Consider the following 15,691-nt stretch of genomic DNA (forward strand, 5'->3'; position numbering starts at 1 on the left):
CCAGCGAAGAATCGCCGCGCCTCGAGAACGCGCACAGCGACGCCAATCCGCTATCGCTAGATTAGAGGAGGCACGCGCACTGGAGGCGCAGAGAGTTTTTCCGAACAAAAACTATTGTGCGGCGTTTGTGTTCGTTTGGAGCGGGCTCGCTTTTAACCCAGGACCGGAGGATGTGCGACCTGTGAAGACTGCTATTTTACCAGAGATACAAACATTGTATCAGCCTCTTGTCAGACTTTATTTGAAGAGAAAGAGAAACAGCTATATGGTTAAGGATCAGGTCCATGAAACTGCGAGGAACAACAACCTCCTCATGACTTGCCTGGAAAGAGCCAGAAGCCGGATTTATTCAAATCAAGCTCGCTTTTTTTTACACTATTGCACACAGTGGATTAATGCATTTTAATTATTTATTTTTATTGTAAAAATATGATTTACTGGATTTCAGAGCAAAGAATAGCTAGTATTAAGAGTAATATTTTATTTGTATGTGCATTATTGCATTGACATACTGATTGTTAAATATATCAAGCTCTCCAATTATAACGTGCAAAGACAAACATGTCAACACTCCGACTATTTCCTGATTAGACAAGAGTCTGACTAGTATTAAATTGCAATGGGAATGCAATAGAAGTTGCATCGATTGATTTACGCCTATTTAGACATTAGCGGAAATAAATATCCCTTTGTCAACCGAATAGAGGAAGAGACGTGTGGGATTTGGCTATGTCCTTCTTTAATTTCCTAAAAATCTTTAAATTGGTCGCAGAGAAGAAGAAGAAGCAATATGATCATGTGCACAGGGACGCAAATCCGGAGGAAATCTGGGAGATTGTGGGAGAACTGGGGGATGGAGCCTTTGGAAAGGTGTTCAAGGTACCACAAAAGCAAAGAAATTGTTTAATCTCCTCTTGCTGTAAGAGTTTATATCTATTTTATGTGATTTTGGACTCCAGTAGTTTTCTTTCGTATATACAGTAATATACTAGTGTTCTGTTCTGTCTATCTATCATGTACGTAATCTAATGAAAATTCAAAAAGATGTATTATGTCACCTCTTGCATTACATCATCAAGCACATACTCATCCTTGTTTTATCGTCTTGTTCCCTTGAATGCTTTCTCTGTTATAAGGACTAATGCTGCTTGGCTTGTTAGTGGGATAGGGTGATTTGGAGATTTGTCTAAGGCCTTAACCTCTCTCTCTATATATATAGGGTCAAAACACTGACATTAGAACGTCATGCTAATGATTAGTTGGATTGAGGTCTGGGGTTTTTAGGACAGTGGACTGTGTTGATTTTAAACCATCACAGTTTGGTTTGTGTGTTATTGAAGCTCCACTGCTGTTGGCACTAAACAGAATTGCGAAAACTATGACTGTTTTCAGATAAGTTTCCAACTTTTTCAATCTAGCATTGTTGGGATACATATATTCACCAGCCATGAATATGTTAAAGAAGCTATGATTGTTTTTTTAGACTGTGGCAGGAATCATTTTAGTACCCTTAATAATTAAGTCATTAATTCAAGCCATTTTAGTACCCTTAATAGCTTTTTAACATAGGCTATTAAAAAAAAAAAAAAAAAAAAAAAAGCATAATATATGCTTAAATTAGAAACACTCGCTTTCAATACTATTACTCTTTTTTTTTCATCAAAAATGTATTTTTATTACAGATTTGTATTTGTAATCATTTTATGAAAATTTGAATTATAACATTTTAAAAGTCTTGATAACATGTCAAATACATCAAAAGCATCACACATAGTGGCAAAATCCGATCAAACACCTCCACACATTTCACTCACAATCATCCTGCAATAAACAGCAGACTTTGACCTGGTTAATTTTTCACTACAGAATCACATTAGCTTTCTAAACACCTTAGATTACCACTCACTTACCGAAGCCATGTATTGGGTCGACTTGTTTTGTGACCTTTGTTGCTCTGCACTGAAGACTCATTACTATGAATGACACTGAATGGGATTTCTGATGAATGGTGGACTGCATCGCCCTGATTGCATAAGTCTAATTAAAAGTTTGTTCCTGTAAAGGGCATGTTTTGCTGATTATTAAAATGATTTTTAGTTTAATCATTTGTAGTCTACACATGATGTATTCATGTACGTCAGGCCTCAAACATTTATGTCTGATTCATCATCAGAAGTTGTATAATAAGTTAACAATAACCTAATAAAATAATAATTTACTATCATTAATATCAACAGTTTTCCATTCTCATCACTAACAAAATATTTTTTGAAATGTCTTTGTTATAAAAATGGTTTACTTAGACTAAAATAATTCATATTTTTAGAGGACTATGTATAAATAAAAGTTTTCTTGAACAATTCACTTCTTTTTATCCAGGCTCAAAACAAGCAGACCGGCATTTTTGCTGCTGCAAAGGTGATTGACACCAAAACTGAAGATGAGCTGGAGGACTACATGGTGGAGATCGACATCTTGGCATCATGTGACCATCCCAATATTGTCAAGCTGCTTGACGCGTTTTACTACGAGAGCAAACTGTGGGTGAGTGTGGATTTCGTTTTTGTTGTTTCCTTGTCACACAGATTTTGTTTTCCACACCAATAGTTTGGAATCTTACTTTAAAAATAACTTTTTCGGCCCATTTAATGTTATTCTGCTTCACATTGCACGAGGACTAGATAATCAGCCTTGTTTTCTACAAGAAAAGCCATGGGACAAAGGAATAAGAGACAACCCTGCTTGCTTTCTTGTTGACTCCAACCATTTCCTTCCTGCGCTGTGGAAGTTTAAAACAAGGCTGAAGTGACCTTAGACAGCTCTCGGGTCACTTCAGTCCAGCTTCATTACAGGACACTACAGATATGAGAGACTTGGAGGTTCAAAAAATAAGGACATGTGCATATTTTTATACTTCACCTTTCTTGATTAGATCTAATTACAGTCCTAACAGGCATGATTGGTCAATTGTTATTTTACCGCTCCTCTCAGTCAGTGTCTGTTTTCTTCATCTGCCTCGTTGTGTACTGGAAGAGGTGTGCATATTTTACTGCGATCCTGCCGTACACCAGGAAATAGACTGATATCAGCCTCAAGCCATTTCCGTATGAAGATGTAGGTGGGGTTTGATTTAGCTGTGATTCAAGGAATGTTTAAACTGGATTATTCATCAGCCATTTATAGCTTAAGCAGATTAAATCAAACGTAAGTATCAATAAAGCCATTCAGTATTCTGTGTAAAGCAGTTTCCGCTCAGTTTTATTATGTTAGCAGATAACATCAGTTTCATATGCCACTTGCTTTGACATTTGCAATATGCAATGACATTTAGGCATTTTTAAGTGTCCACATACAAATTGGGGCATCTCTGTGTGGTATATATGAGGCTTAATAATGCATTCTGTTATCCAGACAGAGGGATCAATGGAAATAAACATTCCCATTCTCATCTTGAGCGTTGAGTTTGGCCATTGTAGTTCTGAGACTGAATCACCGCTCTCTGTGGGCTGTTGTGTTCTCATAGCTGCCAGTTTAAAGCAACATCTCACCCACAGTCACACAGCACTCGAGAGAATGAATAGAATGAATGAATAGCGCTGACTGACCTAAGTGCTGCATCGGTGTGTAGGGATCAGACATCAACACTGTTTTAAATCTGCATATGTTTCTTGGCTGAAGCCATTTGCACTTTTAAGAAAATGGAACTCATTTTGGATTCTGGATTTAAACAGCATACCATCAATCAATCCTTTTTTGATAATTGTTCATAAGGGTCACATGTGAGCATTATCTGTGGTCTTCTTTTGTGCTTCTATAATGTTCATAACTTGATGCACCTAATGGCGGATGATTAGAGCAATGGGGTTCACCCGTGATGTCTTTGTTTTAAAATATCCTTTTTTGTGTTTCACGGTACACACTGATGATGGCTTAGGCTGGAACGCGTCTGTGTAAGACATGGTATGAATACATTTATGAAAGGATATCTTGAGAGTGCGGTTTTTCCTCTTTTACTTTTGGATAACTTCTTTATTGCTCGCACCCATTAAACGACTTGGGAGTTGAGCGCGCCTTCTCCACTATCATTTTGAGTCAAACGTAACCTGTGGTAAACAAGCAAGTAACCCATGCTTGTTTAGTGACGTTTTTAAAATGATTCAATCTATGATTCAAACAGATGACTCCTCTGATTCATTTAACTGAACTGATTCTGAGTCAGTGAGGGCAACATAGCTTTTGTTTCGATATATTTTACTTTTCAAAGGTTTGGGGGTCTGCATGTTTCTGGAATATTATTACAATATAAAATGTGATTTATTCCTGTGATTGTAAAGCTGAATTTTCAGCATCATTACACTGGTCTTCAGTGTGTCACATGATCATTGAGAAATCACTCTAATATGCTGATTTGATGATTGAGAAACATTTATTTCTAATAGTAATGTTTCAAACATTTTTATTTATTTATTTTCTTTCTTTCTTTTTTGGAAGCCATTATACTTTTGTTCTGGATTCTTTGATGAATACAAAGGCATTTAAAATCTTTTATAACATTATACATTTCTTTACTATCCTTTTTACCAGTTGAATGCATTGTTGGTGAATCTAAAAGTATTATTTCACAAAAAATAAGTAAAGAAATAATTACCCCAAACTTTTGAATGTTAATTTTTACTGTACTTTATTTCACATGTTATTCTCTCAAGATCATAACTCGCCAAAGATATATGTTTAGTATTTGTTTTGCCACTCCTGTCATGCCATGCAGGAAACACCGTTGTTGTTCAGTATTGACTATGTGAGCAGTACCTGCCCATCCTCTCCAGATGACCCCAGCCGTGACCCCTTCATCCGCCTGGTGTTCACGGAAACTCTCCTGTTCTAATCCTATTAGGACAGAAAGGCCTCAATTCTGGCACGGCGCTAATGTGCAGAAAGCTTTCGTCCTTCCTCATGCTCATACAGGCCTCTCTCGCTCGACCCTGTTATGTCATTCAGCGTATTGAGGCTCACTTTAAGGCTCAGCAGCTTCATGACCCTGCGATGCGGCGCTGTTGACCAATCACAGCTCTACTAAGTGAATTTTTTGTAATAATGTGTGCTAGTATGTCCCTCTCTGTCCAGGTTTGGATGTTGTTAAATGTGTTTGTGTCTTGAACTGAATGAGAGTTTTAGATTTTTTTGTGTTCCCATACTCGAATTAGCTGAGTGAACAATGGCTTTCTGAATGAGTGCATCTTGTCTGTTTTTTAAACAACTGGCTGCAGGTTAATGTTGATGTGTTCATGACAACAGGATAAACCGATCTATGTAGTGAATATAATGCTGCTGTTGTGCCCTGCTGAACATTGAGAAATAAAGACAGTATATTTATCTCAGTCAATCTGTCTTGTGCAGGGTAATGCAATCAGCCATGCTTTTGTAAAACAGTGTGATTGTGTTTTAGGAAAGACCCAGTTTTATGTTCGCCGTGTTTCTGTTTGCAGATCCTGATAGAGTTCTGTGCCGGCGGAGCTGTCGATGCTGTCATGCTCGGTGAGTTCACACACAGTGTTTGACGTGCAAGACTGCATCAGAAGAAGGTCACTTACAATGACCAGTTCCTTGTCATTAGTCAAAAACTCATTTCATTTCTTAAAGGCAAAGATGAACTTCAAAGGCACATTGATATAGATTTGTTTTGTAGCATAATACTTTAGTATATGAACAAGGGTTAAAAAAAGAATTTTCAGGAAAATTAATACTTTAATTTATCAAGGATGCATTAAATTGATCAAAAGTGACAGTACAGACTTGTGTAATGTACCAAAAGATTTCTACTGCAATTAAATGCTGCTCTTTTGAACTTTCTATTCATCAAAGAATCCTTTAAGTATCATTGTTTCCATAAAGATAATAATAATAATAATAACAATAATTGATAAGAAGAAGAAATGTATCACGAGAAGCAAATCTGTATATTAGAATGATATCTGAAAGATCATGTGACACTGAAGACTATTGTAATGATGCTGAAAATTCAGCTTTGGATTGCAGGAATAAATTACATTCATTATTAAAATGTATTAAAGTAGAAAATGCTTATACATTTTATAATTGTAATAATATTTCTCAATACTGCTGTATTTTTGATCAACTAAATAAATGCACAAAAGATACATTGAAAAACATTAAATCTTACTGACCCCAAAATTGTAAGCTGAGAGATGCGTGGATTTATTTATTTATTATTTTTTGGTAACACGTATCACAATGTACAATTTTTATTTAAACACTATTTTAAATAAAACACACCAAAACAGCAATGGTTTTGTTTAATTATTTATATCTACTAAAAACCTTTTTGGCAAATATATCTATAATTACCCAATGCCAACACACATTTAATCCAGATATTGCATAGTAATTCCTGAGGCAGTAAACTCCATGTAATTGCTTGTCAATAACTTGATCTTATTGTAATAGTATATGTAAACTATGTTAAATATTTGTATAAGTGTGTTTGTGTAGGGTAGCATATCCCTGTTCAAGTTCGTGTGTGTGTGTGTGTGTGTAGAGCTGGAAAGGCCTCTGACGGAGCCGCAGATCAGGGTGGTTTGTAAGCAGACTCTGGATGCTCTGCAGTATCTGCATGACAACAAGGTGATCCACAGAGACCTGAAGGCTGGAAACATCCTGCTTACCCTCGACGGAGAAGTCAAACTGGGTGAGTGGGGTTGTAGGGAGCGTTTCGAGGGGTGCATGCATGGGCAGCTAGTCAATCGTCTCAGGAACTTTCTTTTCAGTCGAGTGATTTTAGATTTATTGCTCATCAGTTATGCATAACTGAGAGCAGCGGTAGATTTCAGCCGTCTCGGATAATTAGCAATTTCACAGTCACGTGATAACATAGCAGAAAGATATAGAGAGGAACTGAGGAGGGTCATTTACATGTCAGACTAAACCACAGCTATAAACTTCCCATCATTGACCAGAGTCTTGTGTTTTACAGCGGACTTTGGGGTGTCTGCCAAGAACACGAAGACCATCCAGCGAAGAGACTCTTTCATTGGAACACCTTACTGGCAAGTTAGAGTTTCATGAAGTGAAGCTACTTGTATGTACAGTACACACACATTGACATTGCTGAGACGTTGATCACTCTCTTTCATTCAGGATGGCCCCAGAGGTCGTGATGTGTGAGACGTCTAAGGACAGGCCGTATGACTATAAGGCTGATATTTGGTCTCTAGGAGTAACTCTGATCGAGCTGGCCCAGATCGAACCGCCCAACCATGAGATGAACCCAATGAGAGTTCTGCTCAAGATCGCCAAAGCTGAGCCGCCTACTCTCCAGAAGCCTTCAAAATGGTACAAGACCAAGTCCTCTGTGTGAACATGACACAAATATTTAAGTTTTTTGCAAAAAATATATTAACGTAGTTGGTAACACTTCAGTGAAATGTGTTATATATATATATATATATATATATATATATAATGAATTATGAAAATAGTTTAAATGCATCAATTATGCCTTGTAATGCACTTTACGAATATTTGCAACCACAGTTATAATACATCATAATATTTATCTCTTCATTTTCAACTAAAGAAAGTTTCATGCATTAAAAACAAGACACACAGGCCTTTACATATTAGAATGCATTTTAAATTTTAGTTAAATTATTTATGAAAAGTTATGATGCATTACTATGTACATTATGAATACCTTTATAATGAATTATGCATTGAGGTTTGAAGTAAAGTGTTACCAAATTCATTAATTTTTTAACTGAGCCAGTAGGGTTCAAAGTGACATGAGACAAAAGGTAATTTATCAGAATTTATAAAAAATATCATCATAATTTGTAATTTATCTAAAGTTGTTGTTAATAGATTTAAATGATTTTTTATTATTAAAGACTTTAGTTTTGAATTCCTTTTTTTTTTCATTGTATCGTACCTAATTCTAATATAAAAAATGTATATAAAATTATTTTGTTTTCTAAGATTAACTTTAAGTGAGCTATTAATGAAACCAACAGTAATCTAAATGTAAAAAAAAAAATACACATTTAAATATACAGTAAATTAAAAATTCAATTAATTGTGTATCATTTAATATTCATTTAAAAATTGTGCTTGTGTATCTACACTATTGATGAAAGGAAACTGAATTGGTTTCTCATGATCTCAAAAACCCCTTTCTCTCAAGACTTTAGTTTTGTAGGCACAAATTATTATGCAATATCATTTCTATTTATTATATGTATGTATTTATTTATTTATTTACATTTCTGTCACAAAATAACACCTATACTTCCATTTAGTTGATTTCAGAGTTGTAATGATTTCTCTCATGATTCGTCTGCAGGTCTCCTGAGTTTAATGACTTCCTGAAACACGCGCTGGAAAAGAATGTGGACAACAGGTGGAGCACAGCACAGCTTCTTCAGGTGAACTGACCTGTCCGACATTTGAAATCTGAGACCACTGACCTAAGCTCAAGTAGTCAAGTAGTATAGCAGCATCCTCTCAGTGTTAAAGCCCATTGTTTACTGTCACCCTGGTCGGCTGCTCATCCAGGTGGCCCTTCTTGCCCCATGAATCAGCAGCTGTTCATTTATAAGTTTGTCTGTGTCAGGCATTTTCTGTACCAGCCTTCATCCTAAGAATTGACGTCAGCAAAGGAGATTTTCTTTCCGAGGCTTTAAGTAGGGCAGCCTGACACTGACTGCGAACAGACACACACACACACGTTCACTAAACGCTGCAGGTAGAGGCTGAATGGGGATGAAAATACAGACCTCGACGTTTCCTCCCATTAAGGTGATAATATCAAAGAAGCTGCACATTCTCAGACCAGCTCTAGACTGTCTGCAGCAGGTCTCAAAACCAAGAAAGGTAAGAAATGGAGACTAGGATCCTCATGGGACGCGGATTTCGTTGTGCTCGTTCTCTTCTTTTCTGTTTCAGGCGTTTCCTGTTTGGCCTGTCTTTTGACAATGCAATAAATCGTAATAGTCTTAAATTAGGCTGTATTTTCTTGATGCCAAAGAGTGATGTACAGTTTATCAGTACCATATTTTTTTATCAGTCAATATTTAGGCTCATTTTTATTTTATTGGCTATTTAATTGTGGAGGATCATTACACATGAATTTTTACAATTAGATCTGACTGTCAAAGTAACCGGTTCTTAACAGGCTTCACAATTAAATGAGGTGAAGGCTTATTTATGTCAAATATATTTGTGTAAATATGGTGGTGTTATTTTACTCATAATATGATATCCTTCCTGTATTTATTTTCTCAGTTTTATTTTTATTTTACAAATTTAACAGATTTTTTTTTTTTTAGATCTTTGAAAACACTTTTTAGTACACTTTAGTACACTTTTTTTTTTAGATCTTTGAAATAATAATAGTACTGTTAAATGTAATCTTTAGCAAACCTCAAAATGCATATTCATTTTTCATTTTGTACAATATAATTGTGATTTCACTTGTAGTATTTTAATGTTTGATTAAATTTTTTGTTTCATTATAAATATTTAGAGAATTTTAACCTCTTCTATAACCTAAAGAAATAATTATCAGCTTATTGGTATCAGATAGAATTTTATATTATATATATATATATATATATATATATATATATACTGTACAGTACAGACCAAAAATTTGGAAACATTACTATTTTTAATGTTTTTGAAAGAAGTTTCTTATGCTCATCAAGCATGCATTTATTTGATCAAAAATACAGAAAAAAATAATATTGTGATATATTATTACAATTTATTATACTTTAAATTATCATTTATTTCTGTGATGCAAAGCTTTTTAGGATCATTATCACATGATCCTTTAGAAATCATTCTAATATGATGATTCATTATCAAAGTTGGAAACAGTTCTGCTGCTTAATATTTTTTCAGAACATGTGATACTTTTTAAGGAATAAAAAGTAAAAAAAAAAATACTTAACAAAAACTATGTTTTTAAAATATAAATATTTTGTAATAACAATACAATATACACTACTGGTCAGTAATTTGGGTTCAATTTTTTTTCTTTTTTTTAATAAAATCGATACTTTTATTCAGTAAGGATGTGTTAAATTGATAAAAAGTGATAGTAAAGAAAATATATTATTAGAATATAATATTATTAGATTATTATTATTTATCATTTATTTTTTTAAAATTATTTTGAATAAATGCAGTTCTTTTTAATCTTTTATTCATCAAATATATTAGCAGAACTGTTTCCAACACTCATAATAAATCAGAATATTAGAATGATTTCTAAATGATCATGTGATAGACTGGATGTTACATGTGACACTGACGGCTGGAGTAATGATGCTGAAAATTCAGCTTTGCATCACAGGAATAAAATATATTTTTTAAGTATATTCAAATAGAAAACTATTATTTTAAGTTGTAATAATATTTCACAATATTACTGTTTTTTTTTTCTGTATTTTTGATCAAATAAATGCATGCTTGATGAGCATAAGAAACTTCTTTCAAAAACATTCAAAATAGTAATGTTTCCAAACCTTTGGTCTGTACTGTATATACAGTACAGACCAAAAGTTTGGACACAGCTTCTCATTCAAAGAGTTTTCTTTATTTACATTTGAAAATTGTAGATTCACACTGAAGGCATCAAAACTATGAATTAACACATGTGGAATTATATATGGAATTATATACATAACAAAAAAGTGTGAAACAACTGAAAATATGTCATATTCTAGGTTCTTCAAAGTAGCCACCTTTTGCTTTGATTACTGCTTTGCACACTCTTGGCTTTCTCTTGATGAGCTTCAAGAGGTAGTCACCTGAAATGGTCTTCAACAGTCTTGAAGGAGTTCTCCGAGACATGCTTAGCACTTGTTGGCCCTTTTTCTTTCTGTCTGCGCTCCAGCTCACCCCTAAACCATCTGGATTGGGTTCAGGTCCGGTGACTGTGGAGGCCAGGTCATCTAAGTCTCCTTCTTGGTCAAATAGCCCTCGATGCCTTCAGTGTGACTCTACAATTTTCATAGTCATGAAAATAAAGAAAACTCTTTGAATGAGAAGGTGTTTCCAAACTTTTGGTCTGTACTGTATGTATAATTTATTATCTCTCAACTGTGAATAATACATAAAAAATTAGTTATAATCTAGCTTTAAAGTATTTATCTGGAATAGAGTAATCCGAATTGTTTTCCTGGATGTTCAAATTATTTCTATCATATTAATATTGTCATGTGTAATTTTAATGTTTATTGTAGTAAAAGTAGTTTCCGTTTCTGTGCAGCACCCCTTTGTAAGAAGTGTGACTGACAGCCGACCCCTGCGGGAGCTCATCGCAGAGGCCAAGGCGGAGGTCACAGAGGAGATCGAGGAGCTGAAGGAGGAAGAGGAGGAAGAAGATCATGAAGGAAACCTGGTAAGAGAGGATAGGAACACTTTTCAGAGAAGGTTCCTTCTTCAGTATCGTGCTAACATGTGTAACAAATCTTTCCCTCAGCTGCTTCCTGGACACAAACGTGCATCATCTGACGCTAGCGTTGGAAGCTCTGAAGACGAGAAGCTTCCTCAGTCGCCGTCCACATTGGAATCTGTTCCTGAGAAGATCGAGGAGGTGGCTACACCCAGACCTCCAGACGATCGTGTTATAACTGGAATAAAGACAGAACAAGTACCTCTGAAGGTAGATGAGAAACACATCGAGGATGTTGCAGAACCTGGATCCAAGGAACAACCTGTGGAAGTATCTCCAAAGGAATCTCAAGAACCTAAAGCTGGAGAGATGCCTGTAGAACCACCTGTTGACGCAATAGTCCAGTCGGAGGAGCAGAGAGGAAAACCTGAGGGAGATCAACTGGAAGAGGAAAAGGAGGTGGTGGGCAATGGTGAACTCCTTAAGGAAGTATCTGCATCAGACATTTCTTCACTGGAGACACCAACAGAACCAGTTAAACAAGTTGTGCCTGATGAACCTATCCCAACATCTCCACTGAAAGAAGAAGAGAGCGTTGAGGAAAAGGAGAAACCTGAACTGGAAGAGAAGCAAAGCCCAGTGAAACCCAGGTATGTGAAGAAGCAAGACTCCGACTCTGGGATCAGTTCTTCTGCCGACAACAGCAGCATAGACCTGAACTTATCCATCTCCAGCTTCATTAGCAAACCCAAGGAGCCAGGAACCGTCTCTCAGCAGGTGAGAAACAACTTCTGTCACTACACTAGATCTGTGATCTCTCGTTGTCTGGTCGCTAGCAAGAATGAAAGCATCCAGTCAATCCCTTGATTTAAAATTCAGTTGTTACAAATGTTGTTAAAACTTATTTATTTATATTTATTTTAAATCAGTTCAAAACTCTGATTCAATGATTTGCTCATGTTGTCACTCAAAAATGTTCCCAGTGTGGCATTTTTATTAAACTTTTTAGATACTACAAATATAATAGATTTAATTATAATTGTTTTGTTTTTTTTGTTTGTTAGTTTTATACATTTATGAATTTAGTGAAAATTTAGTGAAAAACAATAAATTTATACGTTTTACTTTATTTTTATTTTTTTTACATTTTATATAGGTTATAGATTATTTTTATTTTCTACCGAGTTTTTGTAAGATATAAGCATTTTAAACCTATAGGCTAAACGTTAATAAAATAATAATAATAATTAAATTAACAAATTGACAAAAGTAAAAAAAAAAATATATATATATTATTAATGTATTATTTACAATTATTAATTAGTTTTCAAGTTTAAACCTTTAAAACAAATTTAATCTTTAGGCTACAGTGGCTGTTTGGTCAAACTATATCTGATCTTACTAAAGACAAAATGAATGAAGCCTGTTTAATCCACTTATACAAAAGAATCATAGACATTGTGTTATCTATCACATAAAACGGCTGAAAAATGGCAGGAATTGTTTTAATTCAGTATTTCCACCTAAATATTTAATATGTGTTCTAGGACAACAAGATGCAGAAGAAAACTCTGAAAAAGACTCGCAAGTTCATCGTGGATGGTGTCGAAGTCAGTGTTACGACGTCCAAGATCCTCACAGACAATGACGCCAAGAGTGAGGAGATGAGATTCCTCCGGTGAGCCATCAGCTGTTTAACTGCTCCCAGACGATTTGATCGGTTGCATCATATTCACATTCATTTACAATGACTTTAGCTTATAGAAAAAGCTTCTGCCTCGTATGGGCCTTGTAACAACATCACCAGTTTTCTGACAGCTAGTGGCCTCAATCGCCTTTCGTAGCTAGACGTATTAAAGAGGTGATGGGGTGCAGTGTTTATTAGTGCCCTTTTTATAGATAAAAAGGCCTCATATTCCAACACCAGATGTGCTAAAAGGAAAACAAGCTGAGTGATACTTCCCGTTTCCACTATATAGAAGATTTTATGAATGGAAAGTTTCCGTGGATGTTAAATGTTCTTTATGAAACGCTAGATGCAAATAAAGAACCTTTATTTTTGTGGTTGGAGCAGTGTAAAATGAGTGTAAAATGTGTGTTCCAGGCGTCAGGAGCTGAGGGAGTTGAGACTTCTGCAGAAAGAAGAGCAGCGAGCCCAACAGCAGCTCAGCAACAAACTCCAGCAGCAGAAAGAGCAGATCTGCAGACGCTTCGAACAGGAAGTCACGGTGAGCTAGAACCAAAAGCCGTTAAGATATGAACTGCTGTCAAACATTTACCGGGATCACCCTTGATCCCACGCTCTGTTGCAACAACAGGAACCGAAGCCTGTCAAGATACTCCATTGATGTGATTATTTTCAGCTATTTATTACATTAATAGACATAAACATTCCTGAGACTACTGGTCACACCAAAGCCTGAGCCACTGATTTACATCGCATGCTCAACAGCTTCATTATTTTTAGTGTACATAATCTGTGTCTGACTGTTAAGAGGAGGTCAGTATTTTAAGCTACCTGGAATTGTGCCAGTTAACCTGCTCAGCAGTCATTTTACCTGGTAATTGTATTTATTTATATATTCTATCTTGTGGCTAATTGTGTAGCCTACTTTTTCCTCTTGTTTTACATAAGATGTGTTCTTCATGTCTATTTCAACATGATACACCTCCATAGGGCCAGTTCTTGCAGGTCTGCTTTATATTTCTGTGTTTAATTGGTTTACTAGAGTAAGAAGCGTCACTATGATACGGAGGTGGAGAATATGGAGCGGCAGCAGAAACAGACCATCGAGCGTCTGGAGCAGGAACACACCGAGCGTCTCAGAGACGAGGCCAAACGCATCAAAGCTGAGCAGGACAAAGAGCTTTCAAAGTTTCAGAGCACGCTCAAGAACCGCAAGAAAGAGGTATGGATTTTAATGCGTTTGTGAGCTCGTTTCCCAGACTGCTTCTGATGTGTCCTCAACTTAAACATATTCCCGTTGCCTGAGCTTCACCCTGTAAAATCCACCCAAATCTTTTTATCTTCCCTCTCTGACACTGGCATTTTTGTTTTTCTTCCTCAAAAAAAAGAAACAATTGCTGTTCTAAATACCCTTTACAAATTCCCATGCAGAATTAGTCTTCAGACGTCACGATAAAGTAGCTCTTTTCATGCTGACTTTAAATATAGAGTAGGGCTGTGCAAAAAATCGAATGCGATTTTCATTCGCATCTCATCAGTAAAGATGCTCCTGTAATTAGAAGTATATCTCCAGCATGTGCGTTCAGATCAGGGTTGCCAGGTTTTCACAACAAATCCTGCTAGTTGCTTCTTAAAACTAGTCCATCGCGTTTCCAGGAGGTTCCCCGATAAAAATTGCTTCCCGGGGTTTAAAATATAATTTTTTTGGCAGGGTTGCCTTGGTAAAATTCGCATTTTAGGGGCTAAATATCACGTTATTGGAATTGGGGTTGCTTCAAACCGCGGACATGAAAAACAACCGCAGACTTGGCAACACTGGTTCAGGTGGAGCTGCAGTTACTACACAGAGCCGTAGTCTACCGACAACTAACACAAAATTGTTTTCAAAATCGACAAAGAATTGCCTGCGATCTCTAACATCGATTTTGTGTAGATTGTCAGTGAATTACAGCTCGGTGTAGTAAATGCCAACCAGTGTTGCCAAGTCTATGGTTGTTTTTCATGTCCGTGGGTCGAAGCGACCCCAATACAAATGATGTGATATTTAGCCCCTAAAATGCGAATTTTACCAAGGCAACCCTGCTAAAAAAAACGTATATTTTAACCCCAGGAAGCAATTTTTATCGGGGAACCTCCTGGAAGCCCGATTGGGCTAGCTTGTACTAGTTTTGAGAAGCAAATGGGCAGGGTTTGTTGTGAAAACCTGGCAACCCTGTTCCAAACACACATGCTGGAGATATACTTCTAATTACAGGAGCGTCTTCACTGATGAGATGTGCATGAAAATCGCATTCGATTTTTTTGCACAGCCCTAATATAGCGTCGTTTAGAGGAAAGTATAGTGATTAGCAGTCCACATGAGCTAAAAGGGTACATTTGCCTAAATTGCAAATGTTCTATTCCTACATTCTATTTTAACGCTAGTTGTTAATGCTTTGTGTGTGTATGTTTATAGGAGCAAGAATTTCTTCAGAAGCAGCAGCAGGATCTTGACAGCGCTCTGAAGAAGATCATTCAACAGCACAAACATGAGCTGGCCACTACTGAGAGAGACTGTCTCAACAACAAGCAGCAGCTCCTGAGAGGTC

General features: G+C 36.1%; 1 protein-coding gene across 1 annotated transcript in view; it reads left to right on the forward strand.

The window, feature by feature from the left end:
- The window catches only part of LOC113045479 (serine/threonine-protein kinase 10-like), a 19,400-nt gene continuing 3,709 nt past the window's right edge, over window positions 1-15,691 (forward strand). Inside the window, exons 1-13 of the mRNA XM_026205913.1 lie at window positions 1-879; window positions 2,380-2,544; window positions 5,487-5,535; window positions 6,557-6,706; window positions 6,992-7,064; window positions 7,156-7,350; window positions 8,357-8,438; window positions 11,291-11,422; window positions 11,504-12,193; window positions 12,964-13,094; window positions 13,521-13,644; window positions 14,146-14,325; window positions 15,559-15,688. Of these exons, the coding sequence (XP_026061698.1) occupies window positions 730-879; window positions 2,380-2,544; window positions 5,487-5,535; window positions 6,557-6,706; window positions 6,992-7,064; window positions 7,156-7,350; window positions 8,357-8,438; window positions 11,291-11,422; window positions 11,504-12,193; window positions 12,964-13,094; window positions 13,521-13,644; window positions 14,146-14,325; window positions 15,559-15,688 (2,251 nt within the window). The 5' untranslated portion in view covers window positions 1-729. The remainder of the gene's footprint in view (window positions 880-2,379; window positions 2,545-5,486; window positions 5,536-6,556; window positions 6,707-6,991; window positions 7,065-7,155; window positions 7,351-8,356; window positions 8,439-11,290; window positions 11,423-11,503; window positions 12,194-12,963; window positions 13,095-13,520; window positions 13,645-14,145; window positions 14,326-15,558; window positions 15,689-15,691) is intronic.

The sequence above is a fragment of the Carassius auratus genome, chromosome 1 (assembly GCF_003368295.1).
Source record: "Carassius auratus strain Wakin chromosome 1, ASM336829v1, whole genome shotgun sequence".
Classification (NCBI taxonomy): domain Eukaryota; kingdom Metazoa; phylum Chordata; class Actinopteri; order Cypriniformes; family Cyprinidae; genus Carassius; species Carassius auratus.